The 13,711-nt window shown below is 39.1% G+C and overlaps 1 protein-coding gene across 3 annotated transcripts in view; it reads left to right on the top strand.

The window, feature by feature from the left end:
• Positions 1 to 13,711, top strand: part of LOC129731322 (uncharacterized) — a 257,203-nt gene that overhangs the window by 206,931 nt on the left and 36,561 nt on the right. For 2 of the 3 annotated variants that reach the window (XM_055691201.1, XM_055691202.1), the window contains exon 4: positions 8,661 to 9,498. In XM_055691201.1, the coding sequence (XP_055547176.1) occupies positions 9,454 to 9,498 (45 nt within the window). In that variant the 5' untranslated portion in view covers positions 8,661 to 9,453. The remainder of the gene's footprint in view (positions 1 to 8,660; positions 9,499 to 13,711) is intronic. The other variant, XM_055691203.1, reaches the window with a different exon arrangement.

Genomic DNA, 13,711 nt, shown 5'->3' with positions numbered 1-13,711 from the left:
TTTGCTCTCGCATATGTGGTACATAGTTTGTTTATTACCCCATTGTTAGAGTCGCCTCGGCAGCACGGTTGTTTGGTGAGCAGCATCACCGCGCGCGAAGTAATAACATTATCGCAGAGGCGCAGCAGCAGCAACAACAGCAGCGGCAGTGTCAAAGGTGGCGAAAATGGTGCGAAAAGCAATTTATTCGCACTGCCGGCGGCGACAACAGCAGCAGCAGCAGCATACTCTCTTCTGAATGGTATCAGTAAAGGTGTGATCACCGGGAAAAGTCACGTATAACGTGTCACTTTGTTGGATTGTCGCCGGGAAATTATCGTTTTTTTCTGAGCGCCTGTGTTGAACAAATGGAGTCGTTAATTTTTTTATGATAAAAAAAATAAAATATTATAGTAGATTATCAAAGAAAGTAACCACAGAAAAGTGTCAAGATGGTTTATCCGTTGTGTACAATAACACAATATTTGAACAAGTTGTGCTTTAATTAGGTGAATTTTATTCAGTGACCTCTTACAGCAATCATCTTCTCATTTGTGGTCTGTTGTTTGCCAGGAAATGTTAATGACCATCTCCTAACTGGGTCGAACAGCAAACTTGTAGCCCGATGTCAACCGTTTTGGTACTAAAAGACAGTACCGCAGTCACATCGAATGAACATTTACGACTTTACGATGTTGTTTCCCCGCCATCTATTCGAGAAGCCCGTTGAGTGTGTGGCCTTTAAAGGGCCGCCAATTTGCTTCATAACGCAATTGTCGGTAGGTACGTAAGGCACGTGAGCAAAAGCCGCGGCCGGCTGAAAACGTGCAGAAAATTTAATGTGCCACAGCCTCCCCACTCACAGTGGCGGGTTTCGCAGCTGCGAGGCCAGCAAAAAGCTACTCTCTGACAAGTGTTTAATTGTACACTTGGTGTACACTTAAAAAGCACTAAGCGACTGCGAGCCGTGGCATGGAATCGGATAATTTTTGATTGTGGAATTTTTATGAGCTTTGCATGGATAACATTTCTTTGTGATTTTGGCAGTAATTTCAAGGATAGAATATTGGCATTGATAGCAGTACATAGCTCATGTTGATTACCATTGAAAATTGAACACAAAAGTTATCTGAATGTATTTCTATCTGTTCCCATCGACACCAATGAAAAGACAGGTGCTTGAATCATTCCTAAACATTCTCCACCGGCATTTAAATGATATTTCAATACATTCCAAAGTGTAATTCGTCGTTCGCTCTACGATCATAATTTGATCATACGCGAGGGTGCACTCGTCGTGAAAAATAATGCTGTCGGTTCGAAACCATTCATTGGCTCCGCACAGCTCTCTGCTCCTGCTCTGTGTTCAAGGGTAAACATTGGCACTGTAAATTAACGCCTCGGGATACTTCGGCTGAAGGAATGCGCACCCAGTCGCACCGTGTTGACCATGACTGTAATTACTATAGATATGCTCAAGGATTTCATGGCTTTGAACGGTTGAATTGACTGGAAGACTGGCTGCTGCAGGGCTTTTTGAGAAATCTTTTCATTCGATTGGAAAATTTTTTTGTTGCAAGTGAATTCAACTACGAAACAGGCAGATTTCATCATTTTAACATATTTAATGATCTTGACATTTTTTACATTGTTGATATTTTGACAGATAGGATATATATGTCAGTTTTTGATATTTATTTCTTTCTTACCTTCTTCAAAATTATTGACGTTTTTTGTATCAATTTTCAGTTTATGCTGATACTGCTATCTGTACCTATTATAGATTTTTTTATTTATTTGATTCAATTTTATGGTTTGGTCTTCTGTTTTAACTTAATATCCACTAATGATTACAATTTAGGTATTCTTAATTCTTTTTTTGTGAATGTTTTTTTGGTTTACTTCTAATCCTTCATTTTTATTAATTGCTTGTGTATTCACTAATTAGTTTTGTCGCTGTATACTGCAATTTTCGCCATATCCATATAGCATTAAGCCTATATTGATTTTGGTTCGTTTTAAAACCAGTACATATCACCAAAATAAATTTCGAAAAAGATTCAACTATAAATTGTCATTCTATAATTGTAAATCAAAGCACCATTGAAAGTGAAAAACAAAATGATGAGAAACATGTTTTTCATCGACAATTTTTAAGCATTAAGCTCCATCTGATTGGTACTTGAAAACAGCCTATCGAAAATTCGATTTAATTCTCCCAACAATCATTCTCACCAGTGCAGTGGCGAAACATGGTTCCACCCGCGCCTGCCCTGACGGACATTTTTGGACTTATTTGCACTCATACCAGACCAGACCGGCAGCGCCGGAATTACAAATATTTGCGATGTGTTTAAAATTCTCATGCTACGCTTGCTGCACTCATTTCCAGTTGGAGTTTTCCAACGATTTTATTTGCTCTCGTCATTTAGCAACTCGCAAAAAAAAGCTTTGTTGAAGTAAGCACTATAAACCCGTCTGCCGGCAGACGGAACTTAGACTGCATAATGATTACAGGCTGCGGAGCGTGGCTCCGGGGGATGGACATACACCAGCACTCCAGCAACAGATCCTGGTTGGTTTAATACACGGCGTCATTTCTCTAATGGGTGAAATAGTTGCTGCACTCTGTGTGTCTGTGCGCGATTTCATCCGTAATTTAATTTAATTAAAAGCAAAAGATGAAATAGGGTTCCCGACGCTGTGCACATAATGGAAAAAAACTAACATAAGACGAATTGAAATGCATACTTTGTGCAGGTCATTTTTATGAATGAATTCTAAGAAAAGCGGTTATGAATACTGCAGTTTGAACCAAGAGAAAACCAAAACCACTGTGGCGTCCTTATTCAATTTCAGTTAATGGTATGCTACTAGAGAAGACTTTGCATCGGTGTTCGCATTTCTATTCATTCAAATTAACTCACCATCACCACTCCGGGGGAGGGTTGCATCCTCAGTTACGCATCAGCTAACCGATATTTATTCAATTAGTCCTGTCCGTGTGTTGCAGCAGTCCAGCCAGACTAGTCTAGTGCTAGACGTAGTTTTGTTAGGCTCGCAGTTTGCCGCTGACATTGACTCTAATTGAGTTGGACTTTCGATGGCGCCCATTAACCGTGCCTCGGAAATCGATGAGGAAAGATTCGAATTAGACGCATCCAACCGAAATGCACATTTTTCCACAAAAGGATACTTTGGTGAGGGAAAATTCTCTCCCACGGGACGACTAATTATGGATCGAAAGGCACAGCCCGTCTGTTTGTTTGCTCATTTGTATGTGGCATTTCACCCGACATTCCTGTCGGCTTTCGATACGCACTGCAATTCTGTGGCACATGTAGCATTGCTAAAAGTACACGCAGTTTCAATTTTTCAACTGCGTTCTGTGTTGCAGTGATAACATAGTTGAATTATTTTTTTTGTTTCTCTTTTAAAATACAGGATGCCTTTGCTTTTGGCTAATCTCTTGCCCTTGTAATTATTTTGACTGATAATTGGCATTCAAAGCTATAATTGAATAATTAAATTAAGTGGAGTGAAACTGTCCAAATTGATTGAGTTTGATTTGTTCATTTCTGTGATTGTGTTCGACAACGAAAGCATAATAGGTGAATTAAACGAGATATTGCGAACAGAGGTAACAGCGTGAACTGAGGTGAATCCATCTGACTGAAATCAGAAATGTATTTCGTTAGCATTGATGTGTAACAATTTTGGAAAAAGTATACCTGGTATTTTCTGGAATAATACAATACAATAAACTATAAACCCAGAGATGATTTTCCTCGTACATTTTTGTTTTTTTTTCGCTGCTTATGAATGTATTCTGCTTACATAAAGTTATTACATTCTTTACCTTCACAACCTAACTTTCTCCTTGATTTAATTAGTAAGATTCGATTAGGTTACACTAGTATGGATAGTATCACTATATATTTGGGATTTATTTATTTATAACCTGTCTTAAATGTTTTTTTTAACTTATTCCAATGTACACACAAGGCAGTTTATGAATGATTTCTGATTTTTTAAGTGACATTAGAGATTGAAAGAGATGCAACCTTCAAAATAAACAAAAAATATATCTCTGTCATAATATGATGTTTTTTTTGTAGAATTTCCTGTGGAATCCAAAAAATTATCAAACGATAGGGTCTTCAAAGTCTTGAACCTACCAAACGACAAAATACGGTTTGCATTATGATTTTCACATAGTTATTGCTATTTTAAGTACAGTCTATACTTCTCTTCCAAAGACTCATCACATTTCAGTTGACGCTAATAAATTCAAAATCGGTTTAACAGCTCACAAGTTACAATTTTTTTTTTCAATGTTTCAAAAAAGGCGATTTTTTTAGTCATTCTTTTTCAGAGCGTGTCTCCCTAATAAGGACCAAACGAAAACAAATCAGTTCTAAATTTTCTCGATAAAGAGCGACTATAGAGACTTCGAGCATGATCGGAGCAAAAATATTTCCCTATAGACTTAGGACGTCATTTTGTGCTTACTGACTTACTTCAGCAGCCTAAAGCCGTGGTGGCTCGCATTGTATAAAAAGATTTCCCTCACTCTCCTCGCTCCTGGCCTACTCGTCGCAATTTCCTAGGTGTCTGGACACTCGCAGATCCATTGCTACCTAGTCAAGCAGTAGGTATTTAGTTTGTTTTTCTTCACCGGTCGTAGCTGGCTATGGGACTGATTTGCTATCATTCTGACTACATACCGTAAAAGTAATCGCATGTGAGTCCCAGCTTATGATTTTCAACAAATTTTAATCAAGTTTCGGTGTTTATGCAAGTTTTATGATGCAAAAGTGTTAGATTGTCATTGCAGTACTAAATTCTGTGGATGGTCTTGATTGAAAAAGCATTTGAGTGCAAAATTTCACCTAAAGCGTTACGGTTTTTAATTGCTATTTTCTCATCAGCACCAAAACGCAAATGGGACGGACTTGCTATGAGCGGCAGAATAGGCTTTGCTGAATGCCGGTGTTTGCAACATGACCATAATTGTTTTCGGAGGTCTTTCAAAACTGACGTCCGGTAGTATGAAGACCCCTCAGAAATAATTATTAGTACTAGGAAACAGTTTGTTATTGGATGAACAGTGTCTTAAACAAAAGTAAGCGTTTAGTATCTATGCCAAATGGAAAAACTATACAAAGGCAACTACAAACTTCCAATAATTCATTTCATGATGACTCGGAAATTCGAATATATATCTGAAATTGAAACATGTACTTAACATGTATTTAAGTCCCAGCTATGATTCATTACTGAAATTTTGGGTTTATGAATAATGAAAATAACTTTATCTCGTTAACGGTCCGTCCCACAGTTGTAATATGTTCGACAACTTTATGCCAATTGATGATATAAACAACTTTCCCGAAGAAACAAAATAGCTAGCACCATTTATCCAGAAGATAGATGCCAGCGCCATATGTAGAAAAAAAATTAAAGCTGCCTGAATACATTTTTCAAAAATATGTTTTTATGGTGAACGACATTGCCGAAGACATGAACACTATGGAAACAACTGTTAAGAAGCTATGAGGTTTTGTCGCGCCAACGGACCAATTTGCCCTACTGTGCCACGGTCAAACTTTGTAAGCAGATTACAGTTTTCCGGACCACCGCTTTACCGAGGTATTTTGTTCGAAATCTGGGTTCGCCACCTTCCCCGTCTTAATCGTCGACAACCCGGCTCGTTTCTTGGCCCGCTGCACATAAGTATGGGAGACAATGAGCTTGCCAGTGACGTACCTGATGGAAAGGTTAGGATTCCGCATAGAATTGGCTGCCACCTTCTCCATCGTCGCTACCACGCCTGAATTACGATTGCCGCCGCTTCCAGGCTTCCTGGTGGTCGACGAACGCTCCCCGAAAACTTTTGAAATATATGTTACGGTCGATTTGGTCACATCCAACAATTTTGCCAATTTGATTGAGGTGCGAGAACGTCGATTCTCTTGCTGCTCGAGCAAAATTTTGACACGCTGTTCCTCTTGCAGGGACGCCATTTTGAAAACTGGAGAGTAACCGATGAAAACTCATTTTAGCAACCATTGCATATACGCTCAACTTTCAAATGCAACATTTCATGGTTTTTTAAGGCATTTTTAACAGAAATACACTGATGGCATCTCTATGGTATCCCTGACAGTGGGAACACGGTATTGTTCTGATAACTAGCAAAGCTGTTTCCACACTGAAAAATTGATGGCCCACTGATTTGGATTGCCAACTTCCCAAAACGTTTGTGTATTGTCAAAATACGGCAGAATTCCCCCTTTTGCTGGTCGGTTTCCTTGAAGCCAAAAACGACAAACCTGTTCATTTTCTTCTTCAGTAAAGCCACAAAAATGAATTGTGAATCGTCATAAAAAATCTTTGTTTTGTTTATTTCCCAACACTCGCAAAACGCTTATATGGAAATAGTTGAAAAAGAGGTATTCAATTGAAATATGACATTTTACCAACCTATTGGTAGCGTACAAAGGGTTTTAAAACGATCCATTTTTTGTTCCAAAAAGTGACAAAAATAGACCAAAACATATACCAGTTTCAATTTTTTTCAATTTAGATCTGGTATAAAACAAAATTTACACCACCGGTGCAAAAGTGAATTTGAGTTTGTTAAAAAAAAAATAGAACAAAACAACGATTTGAACCACCGCTGAAGATACCCTAAAATTAAATTCGATGCTTGCAGTCGTATATCGATAATAAGAGTTCAAAAAAAATATCGAAATGTTGAAGTAAAAATTCAAAAATTTAAAATCATGGATCCAACTCAGCAACCGGAAAGCAAATTCTAAATGCTAAAAAGAAAAAGATTGAATAAGAAACAAGAAAATAATACTTTGTGTTTAAAATACTGATAGTAAAGAAATTGGCAATCAAACGGAATCCGTAAGAATGTAAAATTTGAAAACAGCGCAATTTCGTAAAATTTTCATTCAAAATTCCAAAATTTGAACCAAGCATTCGAATATCAAGAGATGTTAAATTTTGTAATCATACAAAGTATACAATATGTCGATAGGATAATGAATGAATGATTCGGATAGTCTTGTAATTAGAGAAGAAGAAACAGTTGCAATGCAAAAAAGCGAAAATTAAATAAGTCAAAGAAGTAAAAAATTCAACAGTTTATGGCCAAAATGTTAACATGATGAATGATCAAAAAGTTAAGGGAAAAAACATTCAAATTTAATTGAAAAAAATCATATTTATTCTGGGATTCACAATTAAAATTCTAAAAACTAATGCTTTGAAAGAGGAGAGTCGTAAACCAAAAATCTGCAATCGGAAGTTGAATACGGAATGTAGACAAAAAATTATCAAATCGTATTGGAAAACCTTTTGAACAACATTTGACACAAAATTATCTTTATCCGTTTTTCTTTATTTGTTACAATTAGGTTTGTTTAAAATTATGCACTTGTCAATGTTCCACTTCTCCACTTCCACTTTTGAAAATGATCGAATGCAGCAGGCTGACAGGTCGTTATTTCCGAAATTAGTACGGTGAGGTTGTAGCAATCCAGTTGAGCCAAGAAGACGTTGTGACGCCCGGATATTCAATTTTGAAAGGAATTTCGGTTACTCGATTTCGGAGTTTAGAACTTTTGCTACGAACACCTCTTGTTGAACTTCTCTGTGCCGTTGCAATGTGACAATCCCAAGTAGACGACATCGGTCGGGATATGGATGGAGGTTAATCGGGTCACGGCACGGAAGTTTTCTTAACGCTATCCGCAAGAATCTTTTCTTCACTCGCTCAAGTTACAGATTCCAGACTAGTTGTGGGGGGCACCAAACCAAGCTAGCATTTCCGAAGAGTGGGCGAACGAGAGCACAATACAACGCCTTCAAGCAAGGGGGATCCAAAAAGTCGCGAGTAATTTCCGAAATAAAGCCAAGTTGTTTTGTGGCTATAGCGATTATGTTAGTACGATGTAGATTGAACGTATGTTTAGTATCCATCAAAACTGCAGGGTCACTAACGTCGTCAACTCTTGTTAGGTCTTGATGATCAATTCGATTGTTGAATACAATTGGATTTATTTTGCGATGAGAGGTCATCACTTGACACTGACACTAATGCTAACCGTCAACCAGTTTTTACGGCACCAATAAACAAACTTATGCAAAACCCCTTTTAGGCGCCGACAGACGTCGATAGAACGTATCATCAAATACAACTTAAGGTCGTCTGCGTATACTAGTTTACAGCCAACATCCAGCAGTAATGAAACGTCATTGAAGAACAGCGTAAACAGCAAAGGTTCTAAGTTGCTACCTCGTGGAACCCCAGGGGTGATCAGAAAACTGTGACGAACAGTAGGCATTAATGTATGATGCACCAAGCCGTGAGATTTTTTAAATAATGGTCAATCCGGTCAAACGTTGACCTAAAATCTGTATAGGTTGTGTATCATGATTACGGAAATAAGCAAATTGGATGGTTTTTGGTCATTTTCGGCAACCAGAAGTCAATATTTTCAGTTTTGAAAAATTGTCTCGTGCATATCGGGTTTCAGGTAATGCAAATTAAAGCAAACATTGTTTAACCATATAAAACAATATATCACTATTAACACAACTTTTTAGCATGCAACAGCAATTAATTTAATTTTATTATTGCATTTTTCCTCTCTCTCTCCCTTCAGGAACTTCATCCTTATCTGCAACGTCCGCAGCAATCTGTCACGGTATCCCCGGCACAACCCGGAGCATAAATCTTTAGCATGAATTCCCCCCGCCAAACGGTGCGCCAAGGGACCATAAAAGCCAATATCAGCAACACCAACGTCAGTGCCACCAGCAGTAGTAGCACCGTTGATTCAAGTGTCATAATTTACCACCAGTACAACAACACTTACATTGTTTGAAAGCGGGCAAACAAAACATAACAAAAACAAACAAACAACCCCACCTGTAAGCCCCAAGGCTGAACGAAAAAGAGAAGAGAAGAAGCTCCAACCGTAAGTGATTGTGATTTACAATTTCGAGCCAAAACGAGTGTAAATAGTGAAACAAGAAGAAAAAGCAAGGGCTGAAACGAAAAAAAAACGACGAGTTTTGTGAATGAGTGTGTTTGTTATCGTTGTTGATATTGTTGTTGTAGATCTTTTGTATTATTGTTGATCGGTAGCAACCGTAATAAATAGATCAGTTCTTCAAAAGAGTGATTTTTTTGCCGGTTTGCCTCTTTGTTCACCGGCTTGTGCGACCAGTTTGGGTAGGGAGGAAAAAAATAATCAATGAAAAGCTGCTGAACCGTGGACGGCAGACGGGGACGTGAAAGAAAACATCGAATAAACGAAACGTTGTGAGAAAAAAAAAAAGATTTTTCGTCATACTTGTGTCTGGTGAAAACGCGGGAAAAAGCGAGCGAGGAGGGTGTTGACATCAGCTGTTGTTCGTATTTACTGACACTAAACGCACTTCACCGGTAGAACGATGGAGACCGAGGAGATTATCAAGCTTGTGGATGGGATTTATAAGGTATGTATTAAAAATATAAATTTAGTAACATTTGTTAAAATTATTCAGAACATTTATCCGCCCGAACTTACAAAAATCCTATGCACGGTTATGGTTTTGCTGGATAACTTAGCTAGAACCGCCAATATATCAACACGTCTAACCCAGACGGAATTTTCCGAATGCCGCACCCATATCTGTCGGTTACGGAAAGGGAGTTTTTTCCTCCTGTAGTGATACCCACGAAGCACGCTGCGGAAATGAATGAAACATTTTGTCGTACTTACTGTCTTAGTCACGTCAGGCGTGTAAATCCCTACCACGCTTTCTGGAAGAACTATTGCGCCATGTGCCCCGGTTGTGGAGGAGAAAACTTTCTGCCCGAACGGAGCGAAGAAGACATTTGCGGGTGCAAACCTGTCGAAAGTAAGCACGTAAATTATGAGTGCAAATTTTTCCTCCCTACGGCAAGCCTGCCGTTGTCAGTGATGCCAATTCGGTTGAACTAACGAAGCAAATTGCCCTCATATAATTTTATTACTTGATTTATACAAGCAGAGCTCACTTTCTAATAGCTATGAAACTCTTGAAAAAAAAAATTCCTCTCTCACAAATGACAGCAAACAAGTGGTAGATATAAATCTATCATTAAGCTAATTACCTTTGTGGGATAGCACTCAAATCACGACCAGCGATGCTCAATTCTTCTTGTTTATTATGATTAATCAATCCGAATTCCAGCCTCAAAGTAACTCTTTGCAATTTCAAAGCTCAGAAAGGTGGAACAAAATGCCAACGCTGGCCTGGAGGTAGCGTGAATTCTTTCACCCTTCTGGATTTGACGGCAAACAGAAAACCCTATCAGCATCAGTAGCAGCAGGTGATGCCAATGTGTCAAACCCTTGCTCCACAGCCACACACCGGTGCATGCCAACCAAACTGTTTTTACATTGTTTCAACCTGCCATCCCTGGGACTTGGGCGATGGGTGGCGTTGGCATCCGTGGAGAAGATGAATTGGGTGGAACATCTCTTTACGGAGGAATTCGGTATGTTCGCAACGCACGTCTCAATGGGCTACGCTTTTCACTCAGTCAGCAGAGGCGAGGGGAGAGGAAATAAATGAAGATGCTATAATTTATGTGCCTTAGCTGTTGGGTTGGGGTTCCAGTTTGCGTTAGCGGGGGGATGTGTGTCACGTACGGAATGACAGGTGGTAACACTCGTGGAGTGAGTCGGAATTCCTTTCCAGTCTTCTATACTTTTCAGAATAATAGCACTGTTGCACGGTTCAGCGGAGCTTTCTAGCACTGAAAACTGCACCGGCAGTGGGCAGTAGACGGCAAATATCCACTCGCCGAACAAAGTCGAGCGCAATGAAGAAGGATTGCTGTCATTTGTCATCCTGATGACATTAAGTCGTTGCCGAAGATGACACGGGGCCACTGTTCAACTGGCTTAGCCGTGGAGTGTGAAGTAGTACTTCGTCTCGGTGTCTGCTCTAGTGCACCGATAAGATTTGAAACAGACTAGAGAAAAAAAAGCTTCATTGTTGTGAGTAATGTTTTCTTAGTCGGATTCGGAGCCCAATTTTCTCTGCTTTTCGGCTTAAGTGTGGGATTTGACGATTCGTAACAGAAAAAAGTGCAGAACGAAGGTTTATCCTTAGCAAAACTGTGAGAATTGCGATTGGCATTTTCATTATTTTTCTTATTCCGCTTGTCTCAGTGCATATGTCATATTTTAGAGATTTATTTCCTACATTTAGAATGGCAATGGACACCGCAGTCGGGCATGAATTATTTGGAATATGGCTATTAGTAGACATTGGGTTTCTTATGTCATCATTATCTCGCCGATAGAAATTCCGCCCCGTTTTCTACGTGCGCAACGCAACGAGATTGTTCATTAAAATATTTAAAGCCAATTATTATTTTTTTATGTTTTACTTCCATCTCTGTTCCTATTTACTATTATCTATGACCATGTTACATTCACCATTTATTGCACATTATACTGATACATTATTATCACCACTTATGCAGCTGTTTATACTTTCTAGTAGATTTCAAATTACAAAGCGTATTCGCGCTAAAACACTCAGGAGGTGAAAATCAAATGTTTAAGATAAAAGTATGAGCGATACACTTGTTTTGTGAATGAGGTAGTGATAATGAAAAATGACTTTTGCATAATAATTGTAATGATTATTGCCATTGCTCAAGCTACAACTGTTAGTCAATCATTTTCAGCACCTTTCCACATCCAATTTATATTCCCTCCCATCCTCGGTTTATTTTAATGACACTGCACATTGAGCCAGAAAAATTATCTAGCTTGGAAAAATATCAGAGCTCTTAGAGTTTCGGTTAAAGGCCTTCTAAAAAGAGTCTTGATATAGTTGGGGCTTTCATTTGGATTGGAACCTAATTCGCAATTTGGCCGCAAAGCTGCGATATCCTTTTTTTCTCTTACACACCAAAGCTTTGTGGTTTTCGTCAACGTCGTCGTAACAGTCGTTGTTGTCAGAGACCGAGTTTACCTCTGCATCTCCACGACTGCGACGGAAAGGAAGAGTTATGTCACCGTGGTCAGTGACGAAATCGAACAATATTGCACGCGGAAGAAGAACCAGGCGCGACCCGAAGCATCCCAAGTATTTTAATAGTTGTCTGTAACCAATCCCGAGTAGCATCGAGAAAGCACTTCGGCATCGCGTAGTTATTAGATTAATCACTACATTTATCGATCGAACGAAACCTACTCCGGTTTGCGACGTGCTTATATTGAAGTAGAGTGGGCAGTCTCCGGCTAAACGGCCACCGTAAGACATGAACAAATGTCTGGGTACACCCCGCAAACGCGCAGCAAAAGCGTTTTGCACCTATTCTCTCTTACCTGTCATATGAAGAAACTAGGATACCTACTGAGTATAAAAACAGGTAAAATAAAACTCTACCGTTCACTCACTTAGAAAAATGCAAATGTGCATATGTGCACGAAGTTCAAAGTTTGTTTACAACATGTCAAAAAAAATCAAAATTTAGTTGTCATGGACTATTGTCCTCCTAGACTAGACTAACATGATTTTCTAAATTATTTGAATAAAATTTGTTTAAAGGGTGTCCACAATGTAATTGCCACACACAAAATTGATTCGCAAAATTCGAGTTTTCATCCGATTGCCATCGAATTTTCAGGGATTGAAAAATAACTATTAAACTTCATTTTACCATTTTACTCGCATTTTATTTACAGTCCATACGCAAATGCCCGCACCTTGGCCCTAACCCCGGCCATAAGATTGTGCACAACCTGTGAATCAACCGTTTTTTGCATGTAAACCCATACTTTCTTCAGTTCCTCGACTGTCTTCACTACCTTAGGTTGTTTAAGAAGGTGCTGCTTCATAATCGCCCAGTACTTTTCGATGGGGCGGAGCTCCGGAGCGTTAGGAGGGTTGAACATTTTCGGCACGAAATTGACCTTATTGTCCGCATACCACTTCAGCACGTCCTTGGAGTAGTGGCATGAGGCCAAATCCGACCAGAAGATTGTTGGGACGTTGTGGGCCTTCAGGAGAGGAAGCAGCCGCTTCTGGAGGCACTCTTTCCTGTACACCTGTCCTGTGCATCGTCCAAAAGCTAGGAATATCATAAAATAAAAGCGTTACATCGAGTAAAATGTCCGATATTAATCATTTCACGTACGAATGTTAATTTCAAGCTGAGCGGAATATTAAGTTTATAGGTTTCGGCCTTTTTTGTCTTGTGAAAGTTAACGGGCTCCAAGATTTATTGTCTCCTACTTATTTGGGAAAACAGTACAGTTCTTTCAATACGATTCTTCAAAATAACGCAATATAAATCACCAGACAACCAACTACTGTAAGCTATCTGAGAAAGTAAATTACTTTGGAATGCGGTTATACGATCGGTAAAAAATGTCGGATCATGTCGCAATAAACCCATACTTTCCTACTGGCAGCGACCTACTGCACCAGATAATTCGATACCACAAAAAAAAAAAACAAACATGGAATGCACTTGACAAATCATTGCTGTACCATCAGACAAATCATATGATTGCAAAGAGAAAGTGAAACAGAAATAGAAGGTAACTCAAGCTCTCGATTATTTTCTGGCTTGTGTCCCTCAATTCTCAGCCCGCACTATACATCTGAAAGCGGATAAGCAAGAGAATTTTAAAACAGGCCTCCTAAGCTGCGGTCACAA

This window comes from Wyeomyia smithii, chromosome 3 (genome assembly GCF_029784165.1).
Source record: "Wyeomyia smithii strain HCP4-BCI-WySm-NY-G18 chromosome 3, ASM2978416v1, whole genome shotgun sequence".
Taxonomy (NCBI): Eukaryota; Metazoa; Arthropoda; class Insecta; order Diptera; family Culicidae; genus Wyeomyia; species Wyeomyia smithii.
This window is presented reverse-complemented; position numbering and strand designations above follow the sequence as displayed.